General features: G+C 52.5%; 2 protein-coding genes and 1 pseudogene across 2 annotated transcripts in view; all 3 read left to right on the forward strand.

Moving 5' to 3' along the window:
* Window positions 1–951: 951 nt before the first annotated feature.
* LOC137847113 (olfactory receptor 14C36-like) lies at window positions 952–1922 on the forward strand (annotated as a pseudogene).
* A 9317-nt stretch (window positions 1923–11239) lies between these two features.
* The window catches only part of LOC137847136 (antigen WC1.1-like), a 155490-nt gene continuing 150616 nt past the window's right edge, over window positions 11240–16113 (forward strand). The window contains exons 1-2 of the mRNA XM_068665443.1: window positions 11240–11355; window positions 12310–12624. Coding sequence (XP_068521544.1) covers window positions 11289–11355; window positions 12310–12624 — 382 coding nt within the window. The 5' untranslated portion in view covers window positions 11240–11288. The remainder of the gene's footprint in view (window positions 11356–12309; window positions 12625–16113) is intronic.
* LOC137847117 (scavenger receptor cysteine-rich type 1 protein M130-like) lies at window positions 14797–16038 on the forward strand. The gene is made up of 3 exons (XM_068665397.1): window positions 14797–15120; window positions 15201–15515; window positions 15641–16038. Exons 1-3 carry the CDS (start codon window positions 14907–14909, stop codon window positions 16036–16038), a joined length of 927 nt encoding a protein of 308 aa, XP_068521498.1. The 5' UTR covers window positions 14797–14906.

Below are 16113 nucleotides of genomic sequence, written 5' to 3' on the forward strand. Positions count from 1 at the left end.
GAGGACTCTCAGTGTCTGGATAAGAGGAGAACAACAAGCTCCAGAACAGTGATTATCTGCCATTAATAACTGAAGGACAGGACATGATGTTTCTTTCTCACAGGGCTGGCTGCAGCCGGGCTGCAGTCAGGGGTGGCCAGGGCTGTGGTGCAGAGCAGGGTCCCTGCTGTGCACCAGGGGCTGTGTGCCAGGACAGGGCCTCTGCTACCTGCCAGACTCAGCACTCAGCCTGCCGGAGGAGCTGCCCAGGGTGCTGCAGGGAGAAGCTGTGGGTGGAAGAAGCACCCCCTCCCCTGGCAGGGCAGGGCACGGTCTTGCTGTTGCCCAGACGCTGCATCCTGGGGTAGGCAGCTCTCAGCTCTACAGCACCCCCAGGGCATCTCTGGCGGTGATTCTTGACAAGATGGACCTACTCCTGCACTACCTGCATGGAAGGCACTCTCTAGAGTCTCTGCTTTCATTTTCCTGCCCTAAAGAGCAGTCAGGAGAACACTAATGGAGTTGTCTGGTTGTGTCAGTCACTGAGGCTGTTAGATTATTCCACTGAAAGAGGTCTGTAGGTCTGTGAGGAATCTCACAGTTTTCCTCCACACTCTATAACCTATATACTTCATTGTTTTCTGACAGATTTTTGGATGTTGTACTCAGCACCTAAAATACTGAGACACCTGTGTCCAGTGGGCACCTGAAATCCATCCCCACTGGTTTTCAGCAGACGCTGTAGTGACTTTGGCTGAGCCCACACAGGATCTGCCTGGTCTCTCTACACACTTAGGAAGTAAAAGTGAGTGCTAGAGGCAAGAGAACATCTTCCTCAAAGGGAAGTAGTAGTCTGTCTTGCTGAGGAGGTTTCGATGAAACATAATCTATAGCTATAGGTATTGCACAGAGAAATGTCTCTAACTTGTGTCTTTTCCACCACTGACAGCCATCCATGCTCTGAGGCAGCAAATGTCCAACAGCAGCTTCCCCACTGAGTTCCTCCTGTTGGCATTTGCAGACACACGTCAGCTGCAGCTCCTGCACTTCGTGTTCTTCCTGGGCATCTACCTGGCTGCCCTCCTTGGCAAGGGCCTCATCCTCACAGCCATAGCCTGCGACCACCACCTCCACACCCCCATGTACTTCTTCCTCCTCAACCTCGCCCTCCTTGACCTGGGCACTATTACCACCACTGTTCCCAAAGCCATGGCCAACTCCCTATGGGATACCACAGCCATTTCCTACACAGGTTGTGCTGCTCAGGTTTTTTTCTTTTTCTTTTTTCTTTCAGCAGAGTTTTCTCTCCTTACCATCATGGCCTATGACCGCTACATCGCCATCTGCAAACCTCTGCACTATGGGACAGTAATGGACAGCAGAACTTGTGCCAACATTGCAGCAGCTGCCTGGGGTAGTGGGTTTCTCTATGGTGTTCTGCACACTGCCAATACCTTTTCCCTCCCCTTCTGCCAAGGCAATGTCCTGGACCAGTTTTTCTGTGAAGTTCCCCAGATCCTCAAGCTCTCCTGCTCTGATGCCTACCTCTGAGAAGTTGGGCTTCTTGTGGTTAGTGCTGCTTTAGCATCTGGCTGTTTTGTTTTCCTTGTGCTGTCCTATGTGCAGATCTTCAGGTCTGTGCTGAGGATCCCCTCGCAGCAGGGCCAGCACAAAGCCTTTTCCACTTGCCTCCCTCACCTGGCTGTGGTCTCCCTGTTCATCAGCAGTGGCACATTTGCCTACCTGAAGCTTCCCTCTATGTCCTCCTCCTCCCTGAATCTTTTGCTGGCAGTTCTGTACTCGGTGGTGCCTCCAGCAGTGAACCCCCTCATCTACAGCATGAGGAACCAGGAGCTGAAGGATGCAGTGTGGAAAGTGATGACTGGAGTGTGTCAGAAGCAATAAATAGCCTGTTTTCTTCTGCATATCACTCATAATGTAACTCGTTATATTCCCAAATGTTTGTTTTCTGTGAGTGTGCCTTGTTTTTTTTTTTTTTTTTCCCTTGCTTATGATTGTGTCTGCAAAGGCACAAAGACATAACATTTTTCCTCCCCGTCATTTCACCTGTCTTGGGTGACTCCAAGACTTGGTGGAAACAATGAGCCAGGCTCTCTGTATGTTTAAATAAAAGAAAGGACCCTGCAATGACTTTCTTGCCTGAGATCCTTTCTTGCCTGAGATCTCAGACACCTGTGGTGGAACTGCAGAGGCACTTAGCTGTGTGCAGAGGTGGAGGGGAGAAGAGTCCTGGCACAGCAACATTACCAGAGAGCCTGAGGGTTTGGTCTGTCCTGGGGTGCTCTCTTTCACCTCGCACACTCTCCTTCAGAGCCCTTCTGTTGCTGTGAGTTCTGATTGCTCTTGTTGCTTGCTCACTGAGCAGCTGTGGGGAAGTCTTTTGTCCACAGGCCAGGGTCTCTAACACAGCTGGCTCCGTACCAGCACCTCCAGCATAAAAGGGGATCTGGCACTGAGGGCAGTGCCTGAAGGCTCTGCTCTTCTCCCACATCTCATCTCATGGATATTGCAAAGGAACGGACTCAAAGGAGGCTCCTTGCTTAGCTTGTTTCTCTGTGGGCTCAGGGCGACGAGATCAGCTGATCACCAAGGATCAGCTTTTAGGCAGGAAGGGCTGATTTCGGAATTGCCAGCTGGTGTCTGGCACCCATAGAGATGGTGACTTCACTTGCCTGTATCCACAGCATGCAATAGGTGTGAAGGCGGGCAGGTGTCTTTCTGGAGAGAAGTGGAAGTCACCAGGAGAGCCCAGGGGATTGGCAGGGACGTGTGTGCCAGGGAGTCAACAGGGCATGGAGCCCACAGAGCATGAGCATGTCCAAGGTGGAGCCACCCAGAGGTAAGGTGCTAAATCTGGGCTGGAACAGGCAAAGGAGAGCTCTGCAACTGCAGGGAACACAGCAAGCACAGAGAAAGCAGTCTGCTGAATTAGTTGTTAAACCTCTGGTGAAATTTCAAAGACTAGATTGAATGAATCACCCCAAAATGTCTCTGACATTGGAAATGAGTTGGACTCAATGAGGCTTGTGTGTCTCTTCTACAAGGGGAAGGCGAGGAGGTGAGGTAATTTGCAGATGTCAGCAGCAGGGCCAGTGCCACTGCCCTCCACTTTTCCACTTGCTGCTTTGGGGCCATTCAGGCCTGGGCTGCTCTGCTGGGCTGGGCTGGTCTGGGGAGAGGACAGGGAGGTGTGGAGAGCTGGGGAGGGTCTGGGCTGTGCTGGTCTCCTGGCAAAGACAGGGAGGAGCAGCAGAGCAGGGGCTGGAATGAGCCCTTGTTCTCTGGACACCCTGGCAGATGCTGCCCCAGGACAATGGTCCCAGAGCAGCCCCTCACAAAGACTATTCCCAGCACTGGGCTCTTGACCCAGCTCACACAGGTAGTTTGTTTCTACATGGAAGGACACCAAATGATTACATCAGAAATCCTTTTTTGCCTTGTCCATATGAGACTGTGTCGCGTTAAAGGGGTGTAGCTGATTAACCGTCACGGGCCCGTTTGGATTCAGAGTACTGAACCAGTCGGACATTTACCAAAACTGGGGGTCCGTTCGGACATTCACCAAAAACGTAATAACCGCCTGCGGGTCCACTCAGACATTCACCAAAAACGTATTAACCACCTGGGGGTCCGTTCAGACATTCACCAACAATGCATTAACCGTCTGGGGGTCTGGTTAGATTCAGAACACTGAATTATCACGGATAATCACCCTCACCCAAGTCGCATTAATGAAAGCTATCACAATGCAATCAAGTATGGTTTATTACAGCAACAGATAATCAGGTTCTTTTGGATTGCCGGCGATAGTGACTGTCTGCAAAAGCAAGTTAGTATGTATGAAATACACAGGTGTTATAGGTGTTACAGATGTGACAGGTGTTATAGGTGTTGCAGATGTTATAGGTGTTATAGGTGTTACAGATGTTATAGATGTTATAGATGTTATAGGTGTTATAGGTGTTATGGGTGCACAGCCTAGAAATAAACGCGTTGAAAGGATCAAAGACTCTATATAGAGATTTATAAGCAAATATTCAGATCTCACCCAAAGGCGTCCCAATGGGGGGGGAAGAGAGGTTCAGCCCGTCGACTGATCTCAGGAGTCAGGAGGTCCTAAGGATGCTGTATGTCCTCGGGATGGTATCTCCCCTGACGGTGGTATCTTCCCTAACATCCCCTCTCTCTTGGGGCAATTTATATTATTTTCTATCTTTGAGGTGGAGCTTGAGTGGCTCTAGTCAAGCATATCTTAGTTATGATTGGTGTAAAGTTTTCCCGTCTCCGTTTAAAGTAATAGGCTCCGAGAAATTCAGAGCGCATGCTCAGTGAGGGGTGGTCGCACCTTGGAGGCGGGTAGCTTTTGGGATGGAGGTGTGTTTTGGTATTATAATGATATTATAATGAGCAAAAAGAACACTAGGGTACAGCATTTGTCAAAACGTGACAGGTCTTTGGCTTAGGGTGGCAAAAAGTGCTGCTTTGTGCACAAGAACAATCGAGGTCCCACCTGATCACAGAGCCTAGCCGTGGTGTCTCCACTCCACTCTATGCTCCGTGGTGTTCCTTAGAGCTAGCACACCAAGTTTCCCCAGCGCGATAGCATCTAGGGTTGGGAGCCTAGGGAATGCTCAGATAATGCAGTTATGCCCTACCCTGAAAGCCTCTTCAAAGCTGTACCTTTTCCTTAAAAACGTGAATGTTAGTTTTATTTTCCTAGTTACTTCAGGCATTTACACCACAGACTGCCCATAGTATTGGTGCAGTGAGATGACAGAAACTATTCCCTAAGGCTGCTATCATGTGCAGTGGGACAGACAGAGTCTCAAGGTCCCTTCTCTTTAGAGGTATGGTCTCCTGGGAAACCAGCTAAATAAAGCAAAATTAGACATCATGACTTTCACACCAACTCCTTCTCTGTAGTGTTCTCAACATTTTCCTAAAACTCATTTCTTGATTCACTTTTCCACACAGAGATGGGCATTTCCTTCAGGATGCCCTGCTGTTGCTAAATGCTACATGGGGAAACATGAGTCTGGATGTGTGGGAGGCCTTCTGAAGCATGAGCTGGTTGGCAGGCAGAGTACCCGAGGGATTGTGCAGTGCATCCCCTGCACACACTGCTCCTTGGGGGGGTGGGCTGGAAAGAGGCCTCCTGAGCACAACAGCTCCTTGTGTCCCTTTGGATGCTGGCTGTGAGGTGACTTCTGTCCCAACCCCTGGCTGGCCAACAGCAGAGAGGCAGAGCCTGTGACCACTGCCTCCACACCCCCACGTACTTCTATCCCTTCAACCTTGCACTCCTCGACCTGGGCTGCATCTCCACCACTGTCCCAAAAGCCACGGCGAATTTGATTGCACTTGTTACTTGTTCATTGTGCTCCTGTGTGCACAGGCAGGGACAGGCCAGGGGCACTTCTCTAACACAGCTGGCTCCATACCAGCATCTCCAGTAGAAAAGGGGATCTGCTCAGGGCAGTACCTGAAAGCTCAGCTCCTCTCCCAAAGATGCTGTCATGGATATTTCAAAGCAACAGACTTGAAAGAGGCTTCTGGCTTTGCTTGTTTCTCTGTGGGCTCAGGCAGATAAGATAGGAGTCCCAGGATCATATTTTAGGCAGGGAGGGATGATTCTGTTCCTGCTTGTTGGTGCCCAGCACCCATGAGATTTTGATTTCACTGGCCTGTATCCACAGCATGAAAGGCTGTCTTCCTGGGAGAGTCAGGGAGGAGCAGCAGAGCAGGGGCTGGGCTTGGACCTTGTTCTCTGGACACCCTGGCAGATGCTGCCTCAGGCCAACGGTCCAAGAGCAGCCCCTTGCAACCACTGTTCCCAGCACTGGGCTCTCGCCCCAGTTCACACAGATGGTTTCTTCCTCTGGATATGGACACTAAATGACTACATCAGGAGTCCATGTTTCCCTTGTCCATATGAGACTGCATCCTGTATGGGTGTGGTGAGATGAACATGAGTAAATCCAAGTGCCATAAGCTGTTCCCTAAGGGTGCCATGAATTCCAGTGGAACAGAGAGAGTCTAAAGTTCACTTCCCATTGGCAGTACGGTCCCTTAGAATACCATCTGAATAAAGCAATTCTAGTCATTGTAACGGTCACACCAACTCCTTCTCTGCAGAGTTAGCCTACAATATATGTTTTCCTAAAGTATATATTCAGTTCTTGAATCACTTTTTCACACATGGGTGGGCATCTCCTTTAGGATGCCCTGAAGTCTCTAAAGGCTGCATGAGGAAACGTGAGTCTGGACATGTAGAAGACCTTCTGAAGCATGAGCTGGTTGGCAGTCAGAGTACCTGAGGGACTGTGAAGTGTATGCACCTGGTGTTCCTGGGTGGGCTGGAAAGAGGCCTCCTGAGCACAACAGCTTCTTGTGACCCTTGTGGATGCTGGCTATGAGGTCACTTCTGTCCCAGCACCTGTCTGGACAACAGCATGGAGGCAGAGACTCTGAGGTCACAAAGGCCTTCAGGAAGCCGCCCAAAACAGGATGACTCCTTTGGGGAGGAGAGGGGAAAGCTGGGTGAATAAAGGTGGGAAATTTGGGGGAGAGAAGAGGGACTTGGCTAACAGAAAGGAAAGATCTGGAAGAGGTGAGAGGGGTTCAGGCAAGGCTGTGCTGCTTCAACACTTACTAGGAAAACATCCAGGTTAAGCCCTGGCAATATTTCTAAGCAGTAACCGTAAGCCCTACCCTAACACCTAAATGCTATCCCTCTCTCTGCAAGGAATCCACTACTCTTACTCCTAACCCCAAATCTCATCTGGCATGAGTTAGCCAAGTCCCAAATCCATACGGCCTTACCATACACTCTTAGCTCATTTCTCATGGTATTCCTCAGCCTTTCATCCCTAGCATTGAATTTCAGCCTTATCATGATTCCTCAACAAAGCCCTGAAGAAAATCCCAACACAACATAAAATAGTCTCTACACTACACACAGACTAGAAGCCAACGCAGTAAACACAGGTCTCCCTCTAATACTCTGCCCAACCACTAACCCTGGAAGGCAAAATCTAATCCCTAAACCCTAACCTGAACACCTAAGCCCCAAATCCTGCATTCCTGTGGTCTAGTCACCTAACTGAAGAAGTTTGGCCTCATGAAGCTGAGCAGGGCTTGAGAGGTCCTACAGCAATTGCTTGCTCTTGGAGGAGGCAGGTGAGGTGAGATGGATGTGGTCAGCTCACAGACTCAAGGAGGAGATGGGTGGGGATGCTCTGCTGAGGTCAGCTGTGCCTCAGGCTCTCAGGAGGCAGCAGGAGGCCCATGCCTGTGCAGGTGTGTGTCGGGGCACATTCTCAAAGCTTGTTTGACTATTACTTGAACTCCACAGGCTGGAAATACTGTACTGAGCACTTTGGGGATCTTTCCAGCTCAGAGTAAGGTAAGCACATGCCCTGAGCCAAGCTGGAATACCTCTGAGGAGTCCCTTTGGTCCTGGAATCACCAATGTGTGTTTCACCCAATGTGTCCTGTCAGGAAATGCATGGGTGTGCAGAGCTGGGCCATGATAGTGTGCTCCCTGTTGCTCTGGGATGTGTGTGTGTTTTGGGTTTGGTGCAAATACCTGGGCTGGTTTCTAACCTCCCACCTAAGCACAAGTGTGGAATAGCTCACCCCCTGCCAAAACCCTCCTTGTTTTATCTCATCCATGGAAGACAGAGACAAAAAAAAAAAAAGCTCTGAGCAGTTCTGTCAGGGTTTTCATCTGCTAGCAGCCCCAAAGCAGCAGAAGCAGTGCCTTGCCATTGCCAGCTCATGGGTCTGCTGCTGCTTGTCTGGGCTCTGTTTTTACTTTGCAGGTGGGAAGTTGTACTGGGCTTACATGGAAAGGCTTTTGTAGTGGGGGGGCTGCAAGGGTAGTCTCTGTAAGGCGTCCATAAGTTGCCCCTTGTTAGGGAAGTGCCAGTTCCAGCTGACTCCAAAATAGACACGCTGTTTGCCAATGCTCAGCCAATGAGTTATGCTGGTTGCACTTCTGTGAGAGCGTTTTCAAGGAAGGGGAAAAAATGACATGAAGGAATAGCTGGGAGAGAAGAGTGAGAAAATGTGAGAGAAACAACCCCACAGACACCAAGGTCAGTAAAGAAAGAGGGTGAGGTGGTGCTCCAGGTGCTGGAGAAGAAGCTCCCCTGTGGTGCACCATGTTGGAGCAGATCTCCAAGCTGCAGCTGATGGAAGACCCCATGTGGGAGCAGGTGGATGTGGCCTGAAGGAAGCTGCAGCCCTTGGAGAGGCCCCTCAGGAGAAGACTCCACATTGGAACTGTGGAGAGCTCTAGGCAGCCTCGGGATGGGGCCTTTCTTCTGAAGACAAACTTAGGTCAACTCTTTGACAGATGCTGCACTTGCAAGAACAGGACTCAGGACGGCATAGCCCTTCAGGAAGGAGCTACCTTTGGGATTCCCCCAAAGTGTGGAACTCCTGGCTGTGTCACAGCTTGAGTCACTGCCCTGTGAATGCTGACCTAGGTCCCACCATTACAGATCCAACCTCATGCTTTCTCTGCAGCCATTCCTCCCAGTCTTCCTGAACTACCATTGGTGCTGAAGACTCAAGCACACAGAGACAAAAGGGAGTGCAAGAATGCCACTGTTGTGCAAACTCAAGGAGAATGATACATGCTAGCAAGTATATGGAACACGAGATGAGCACCAGCTCATCACAAGTACCAGATTCATGCTTAGTTGGTTTGAAAAGACTGAGCACAGGGCATTAGAAAACAAAACAAAACAATAACAAAACAAAACAAAACAAACAAAAAAAACCAAAAAAGACATAACAGAAGGAGTTACATCTTCGCAGTGTGGGCTCAGCAGCAGCAATCCTGCAGAATGACAACCCATCTGGCCACTGATGGCTTGGACAAGTGTACAGTTTGCTGCTTGAAGAACTGTCTCAAGGCCATGCTCAAAGATTCTGCGTGAAGAGAGATCAATCCAGTTGGGGGATAGTATCAGTGGCATTCCCCAGGCCTCTGTACTGGATCCAGTTTGTTTACTATTTTGATGGATGATCTGAATGAGAAGAACAAGTGCACCCTCAGTACATTTGCAGATGATAACAAGTTAGCTGGGACAGTTGACCTTCTGGAGAATAGGAAAGCTTATAGGAAAGATAAGTTCTTGGGAGGTCACTGGAGCCTGACTACTTCCATGGTGAGTATGCATCAGCTGCACGGACATCAGAGAATCACAGAGTCATAGAATGGTTTGGGTTGTAAGAACCCTAGTGACCATCTAGTCCACACCTGCTGCTACAGGCAGGGACACCTTCCATTAGGCTACATGTGCTTATGAGGTCATGGTCAGCTGAGGAGTTGATAGGCCAGGAGCAGTCCCCTGGCCTGTGGGTGTCATTTGGATGCCAGTGGTGCCTGTGTAACTAACTGGCTGAGAGCAAACATGGCCTGTGCTAGATGCTGGGAGGACCCTGGTGCCTGAGAAGCCAGGAGGCCAGGAATAAGCACATGGCTTGTGTGGGTCTGTGGGGAGGTCACTGGTGATCAATTAGCTGATAGGTCAGGGCAAGGCCCACGGATTGTACAGGTACCTGTGAGGTCACTGGTGCCTGAGGAGGTGGCAGGCCTGGAACAGGCCAAGAACTTGTGTAGGTGTTTGTGAGGTCATTGCTGCCTGAACACAGGCCAGGAGCAGGCCCATGGCAGGTGAAGATGCTATGGCATCACCTGGAGCTGTGTTGGGCAGAATCATGAAATAGCCCGAGTTGGAAAGAATCAAGGATCAGGGAGTCAAAGTCCAGCCACCAGACAACAAAAGAAATTATATATGTATCTAAAAAACTATACAAACTGTAAATATATATTAAAAATATTAAAATATATAATGTATATATTTATAAAAAATAAACTTTTTACATATGTATAATACATGTAAAATTAATGTAATGAAAAATAAAATAATAAAATAAAATAAATTAAAATAAAATAAAATAAAATAAAATAAAATAAATAAAATATATAATATAATTAATATAATATATTATACTGTATAATATAACACAATACTGTATAATATACCGGAATACTTTATGTAATATAAATACATATCAAATAAAAATATAATCTATAATATCATATCGGTAATTATATATTATATAATATGAACTATATAATAATACATACAATATGTAAGAATAATATTTAATCTAATAAAATAAATAAAAATATAATATAATAATGTATAAGTAATATATATATATATGATATATATTCAGAAAAATGTGTGTTCTATTAAAAATATAAAATGTATATATATATGTGTGTATTTTTATATATATATATAAATATATATATATATATATATGTATATATATGTATATATATATATATATATATATATAATAAAATATATGTCTGAGAGCATTGTCCAACACTTCTTGGACTCTGCCAGGCTTGGAGCTGTGAGGAGGCTGGGAGGCACCGCAGGGCCATGCCTGGGCACGGGGCCAGGAGGAAACCACCGTCTTCCTGCCCGGGCGCCATGTCACGTGGGCTGCGGTTTGTGCACCTGCAGTGGCAGGCAGGCTCCAGCTCCTGACCCGCCGCGGGGAATAACGGCCCCTGGGTGACACGCTGAGAGCCACGGAGACGCCTGAGGCTCTGGGCTGCAGCTCTGCTGCCAGGGCAGGCCCTGGACTAGATCTGGCTGCTGCCGGGACCCCACAGGAGGCTCCCTGGGGAGGGACGGGACAGCCAGCACCCCCATCATGGGGCTCTGGCCCTGCCCAAGGGCCTTTCCCAGCTGCTGCTGCCAGCACAGCAGGGGCTGTAGCAGGGGCAGGGGCTGGTCCCTTCCCAGCCTGACACAGCCCTGCTGCAGGCACAGACCTGAGGATCCCATGGTGCAGGGCCGTCCGGACAATCGCACCTTGGGCTCTTGGATGCTACAGCTCAGGAGATGCTCCGTGCTCCCACAGCAGGCTGCAAGGGGTGTCAGAGCCATCTGCCCCCACACCCAGCCCTACCCCACGATGATGTCCCACCGCAGTGACGTGAGACCCGCAGCGCAGCCGTCCCTCATATATGGTCATGAAGAGCGCTGGAGAAGTTCATTGGAGAGCTGGGCTGCGTCGGAGGGGAGATAAGTGCCTATAACATCTAAAAAGGTGCCTGCTGCTTCGATTGGCTCCTCCTGCAGCTGGGACTGCATCTGCACAGATATATTGCCCTCCCGTCATCACCATTGCCCCGTGGGTCCCCAGGAGCTCCAACAGCAGGGCCGTGCTGTCAGGACAGGAGCCTCAGGATGGGGACAGCGGGACTCCTGTCCCCTTGGGTGCTGTGGTTGTTCCTCTGGGTGCAGCCTTGCAGAGGTAAGTGCCAGCTTCTCTTTTCCACAACCTTGGGACAGTGGGCAGCAGTGGGGTCATTGGTATCCCTCTGGGAGTGGGGTTGTTTTCAGGCATCACTCATATGAGAGGCAGAAGGTTCTCAGTCTCTCAGCTCTGTTCTTTAATCTGTGCCTGTCTGGGTGGGAGGGGGTAATCCATTTTCATATCTCTTATGTTTTTGGCAGCCCAAGCCTGACTTCATTTCTAGACACCTTGTCCTTGGGTACCTTTCTGGGACCCCTTGTTCCCCAGCACTGTGCCTCTGGATCTAGAGGAGTCCCAGACAGTGAGGGTGGCCCTCAGTGAGCTCCAGGGCACAGTCAATGTCTGGGATGCCCCAGGGGTGTTGTGTGCTGTTCCCTGCCCCTGGGATCTGGGGAAACACAGACTCCAGGAGGGCAGGTTGTGTCCCATTAACAGAAGGAGCATCTGCACCGAGAGGTGTTCTTCTTGGTGGCCCTGGTCAAGCACAGGGGCCAGTCTGACAGCAGGGATGGGGAAGGAATGTGGGCTGTTGGTATCCTTGTGGTCAACCCAGACAGTGGGTTTGGGAGGTGCCTGTGGCATACAATGGACAATGGAAGCTGCTCAAGGGATGTGGGTCTGTTTGGGGGACACTGGGAAGGGGAGGAGTGGGAGCCCTGTGCAGGGCTTGGGGTTGTGTGGGGGTGGACATGGGCACGACAGGGGGCCACTGGGGTTGGAGGAAGTGGTGAGGGCTGTGGAGCAGCAAATGGCCCAGGAGGGCTAGAGCTGGGTACCCCCAGCCCAGCATAGTCCATGGGGAGAGGAGGAACCCCCCGTTGCCCCTGAGACAGCCTATGGGGACAGGGATCCCACCCTGGGAACTGGGAGTCTGCCTGGGGAGGGGGTCCTCACGGACACACAATGTGGGGCTCAAAACTCTCCTGACCCTTCCTGTGTTGGTGTTTGAAGGGGCTGCAGAGGTGAGGCTGGCGGATGGTGGCAGTCGCTGTGCTGCGAGAGTGGAGGTGAAACATCAGGACCAGTGGGGGACCGTGTGCAGTGACCGCTGGGACAAGTCCGATGCTGCAGTGGTTTGTAGGCAGCTGGGCTGTGGGGGTGCTCTCGAAGCTCATTGGAATGCACACTTTGGACCAGGATCTGGTTCCATTTGGATGGATGATGTTCAGTGTAATGGCAAGGAGTCTGCCCTGTCTGACTGCATGCACGCAGGGTGGGGCCAAACAGACTGCTATCACAGATGGGATGCTGGAGTGACATGCTCAGGTAAGGGCTGAACTTGTTCCCTACTTCTGGGATGAGGACACTTCTAAAGGACCTGGCTGTGACCTCAGGAAACAAGTGGACCAGAACATGGCTCTGTGTGTCAAGTTGCACTCTGAGCTGGGTCTGTCACTGCTGGTGTCCCTTGTCCCTGGGCAAAGCCCAGTGGGAGCACACTGAGTCTGGCCCTGAAGCTAGAGCAGCCAACCGTGGGGAGGTGTCTGGGGCTGGGAGAGGAAAGCCCTCACCATTCCCCGTTGTGCTGCCTGGTTCCCATCTTTCTCCTCCCATTCACCCAGGCCCTGTCTGGCAGGCTGGTCCCTATGCCAGGGGAATCCAGAGCAGCTCCCCCAGCCACCAGCAGCCTCAGAGAAGGGCATGCAATGGCCCAGGATTTATGGGTTGTACCCCCAGCAGACAAGAGAATGTTGGCCAAAGCAGAGGGGTTGCTCAGAGGGCGGGAGCACTGGGCTTGGGCAGAGGAACAAGGTGGCAAGTGGCACCTTGTTCCTGTCCCGGGGTCACCCCATGAGAGCCAGCCCCTGGAGACATGGCCCCTCCAGGTTGTGCTGACCCACTGCTCAGCCTCTCCTGCCTGCCCTGTGCCCCAGGGGCTGTGCAAACACCTCCTGGCTCTCCTCTCTGCCTCCCCTCACACCAGGAGCTCGTGTCAGCCCAGGGCTGCTCTCTGCCTGCTTTCCTGACCCATGCATGGTAGGTGGCTGGGGATGTGCATATCCAGCACCACACTGTCCCTACCAGATGACCCCTTTGTGGAGGATCCCCAGATGTGCCCCATGTAACAGCAGCTCACCAAGAGCCCCAGCATTCCCTGGAAACAGGGGGGCTTTTTGGCAGATCCAAGGATTTCTTCTAACTGGCCTGAGCCTTGTGGGGCAGAGCAGGCTGAGGTAGCCCCGAGTTCCTGGGCCTGTTTCCCCGGGCCCAAGTGCTGCGGGTGATGCAGTGCTGGGTCTGGAGCCAGGCAGCCCAGGGGCTCCGGGCAGCAGCAGTATGTCTGAGCAGTGCCGGTGGCTGGGGGCTGGGAGAGAGGGCAGCTCATGGGTGCTGGGCTTGATTCTGAGGAGCAGTAGGGGTGCCCTGACCTCTTTGTGCCACCAGCACCTTCTGAGAGCTACTGGGCTGGCTGGGGGACTCTGCATGTGGCTGCCTTAGGGATGAGGTGGACACGGAAGTGCCAGAGGGCTCTGGGAACTCACAGGTCTCCTTGGTTGCTCCAGGATTTGTCCGGCTGGTTGGAGGGGACAGCCCCTGCTCTGGAAGTGTGGAGGTTTACGACAGGAACCAGTGGAAAGCTGTCTGTCACTCCCACTTTGGTGCCAAAGCTGCCGAGGTGGTGTGCAGGGAGCTGCAGTGTGGCACAGCCCTGTCTGTCCATGGGGCAGCTCAGCTGGGAGAAGGGGCTGGTCCTGTCTGGGACAGAGAGCTGCAGTGTGTGGGGAATGAATTCGTCCTCTCCTTCTGCCCCACGGAGGCCCCCAAGGACAAGGCCTGCACCCATAGCAATGGCACTCATGTCACCTGCACACGTAAGGACTTGGGGTGGGATGGTGCCTATGGGGGCTGTGGTTGGAGCGGGAGAGCACTGTGGGCATTGGGCTGTGATGGATGGAGAGGAGAAAGTGCTGGGTGGGGAAGAGAAAAGAAAGCTGTCCCTTTGGCCTCTCCTGCAGCTCCTGTGGGAACAAGAGCACAAATGTGGCCTCTCTCACCTTCCTTTGTCCCCAGAGTACACAGGGTTCAGGCTGGTGAACGGCAGAACAGCGTGTGAGGGCAGGGTGGAGGTGGAGGTTCTGGGGACGTGGGGGACCCTCTGTGCCTCCCGCTGGGACCTCTCGGACGCCCACGTTCTCTGTCGGCACCTCGGCTGTGGCTTTGCTGAGTCCATTCCTGGAGGAGGGCATTTTGGGAGAGGAACCGGCCCCGTCTGGAGAGACTCGTTCCACTGTGACGGGACTGAAGCCCACCTGGGGCAGTGCCCGGTGACTGCCCTGGGGGCCTCTCCATGCTCCCAGGAGAACGCTGCTGCTGTCAATTGCTCAGGTGAGTGCTAGGCAGTGCTGCAAAGTCCATTTGGCCCTGGTGTGTGACACGGCCACACAAATTTGGGGAGCTCATGGCAGAACCTGGCTGAATGTCTGCTCTCACCAGGCCTAACTCACCCCATGCCCCTGCGGTTGGTGGGCGGAGGGAGCCGGTGCGATGGGCGCGTGGAGGTCTTCCAGCACGGGACGTGAGGCAGAGTCCTGGATGAGCAGTGGGACATGCAGGAGGCCAGCGTGGTGTGCCGGCAGCTGCAGTGCGGAGAGGCAGAGGCAGCCTACACCCCCGTGAGGGCCGAGCGAGGACGAGGACCTGTGGGGCTGCGTGGGGTGCAGTGTGCAGGGCACGAGGCTGACCTGAGCCTCTGCAACACCTCCCTGCCTCAGAGCACACCGGCAGCAGGGATCATGGAGGACGTGGGGGTCGTGTGCCAGGGTGAGTGGTGCTGCACATCCCCCAGTAGACGGTCCGGGAGGGCAGCCAGCCCCTGACGGCCGGGGTTCTCCCCGCTGCAGGGAGCCGGCGGGTCCGGCTGTCGGAGGGGGCCAGGCGCTGTGCCGGGAGAGTGGAGATCTACTACCAGGGGTGCTGGGGCACCGTCTGTGACGACACCTGGGACCTGGCTGATGCTGCCGTCGTTTGCCGCCAGCTGGGCTGCGGAGGGGCCCTGGAGGCAGCCGGCTCTGCTCGGTTTGGGGAGGGCTCCGGGCAGATCTGGCTGGATGGCGTCAACTGCTCTGGGGCCGAAGCTGCTCTCTGGGACTGCCCTGCCAAGGCCTGGGGGCAGCACGATTGCAGGCACAAGGAGGACGCTGGAGTCATCTGCTCAGGTCTGTGCTGGGAGTGGGGCTGGGAGCTGGGGCGTTGGAATCTGGGGTGAGGGTAGAGTCAGTTAAAGCCAAGACCATCAGTGGCTGACATCCAAGGACGTCCCTGGGGCCTTTCCTCCTTCCAGAGTTCATGGCCCTGAGGCTGGAGAACAGCGACGGCTGCTCCGGGCGCCTGCAGGTTTTCTACAACGGGACGTGGGGCAGCGTTTGCTCCAACTCCATGACCACCGAGACGGTGTCACTGGTGTGCAAGGAGCTGGGCTGTGGGAATGAAGGGGAACTGGAAACAGATTCTAACTATGCCAAGCTGTCTGGCACTGCATGGCTGGATCATGTGGAGTGTGGGAAGAGCAACAGCTCCTTCTGGCAGTGTCCCTCTGCTCCCTGGCATCCGCAGTCATGTGATGACGTCCGAGAAGAGACCCACATCATCTGCAATGGTAAATCTGAGCCATCAAGGCAACAGGTCCTGCTCCCCACTGGGTATGGTGAAATTCAGAGAAAGAACACAGACGGGTTTTGACTTTCCTGCTTTAGACCTTGTTGCTGCTGGTGGTACAAAGGTGACTTCAGCTCTTGGAGCCACCCATGTCCACCA

Source organism: Anas acuta, chromosome W (genome assembly GCF_963932015.1).
Source record: "Anas acuta chromosome W, bAnaAcu1.1, whole genome shotgun sequence".
Classification (NCBI taxonomy): Eukaryota; Metazoa; Chordata; class Aves; order Anseriformes; family Anatidae; genus Anas; species Anas acuta.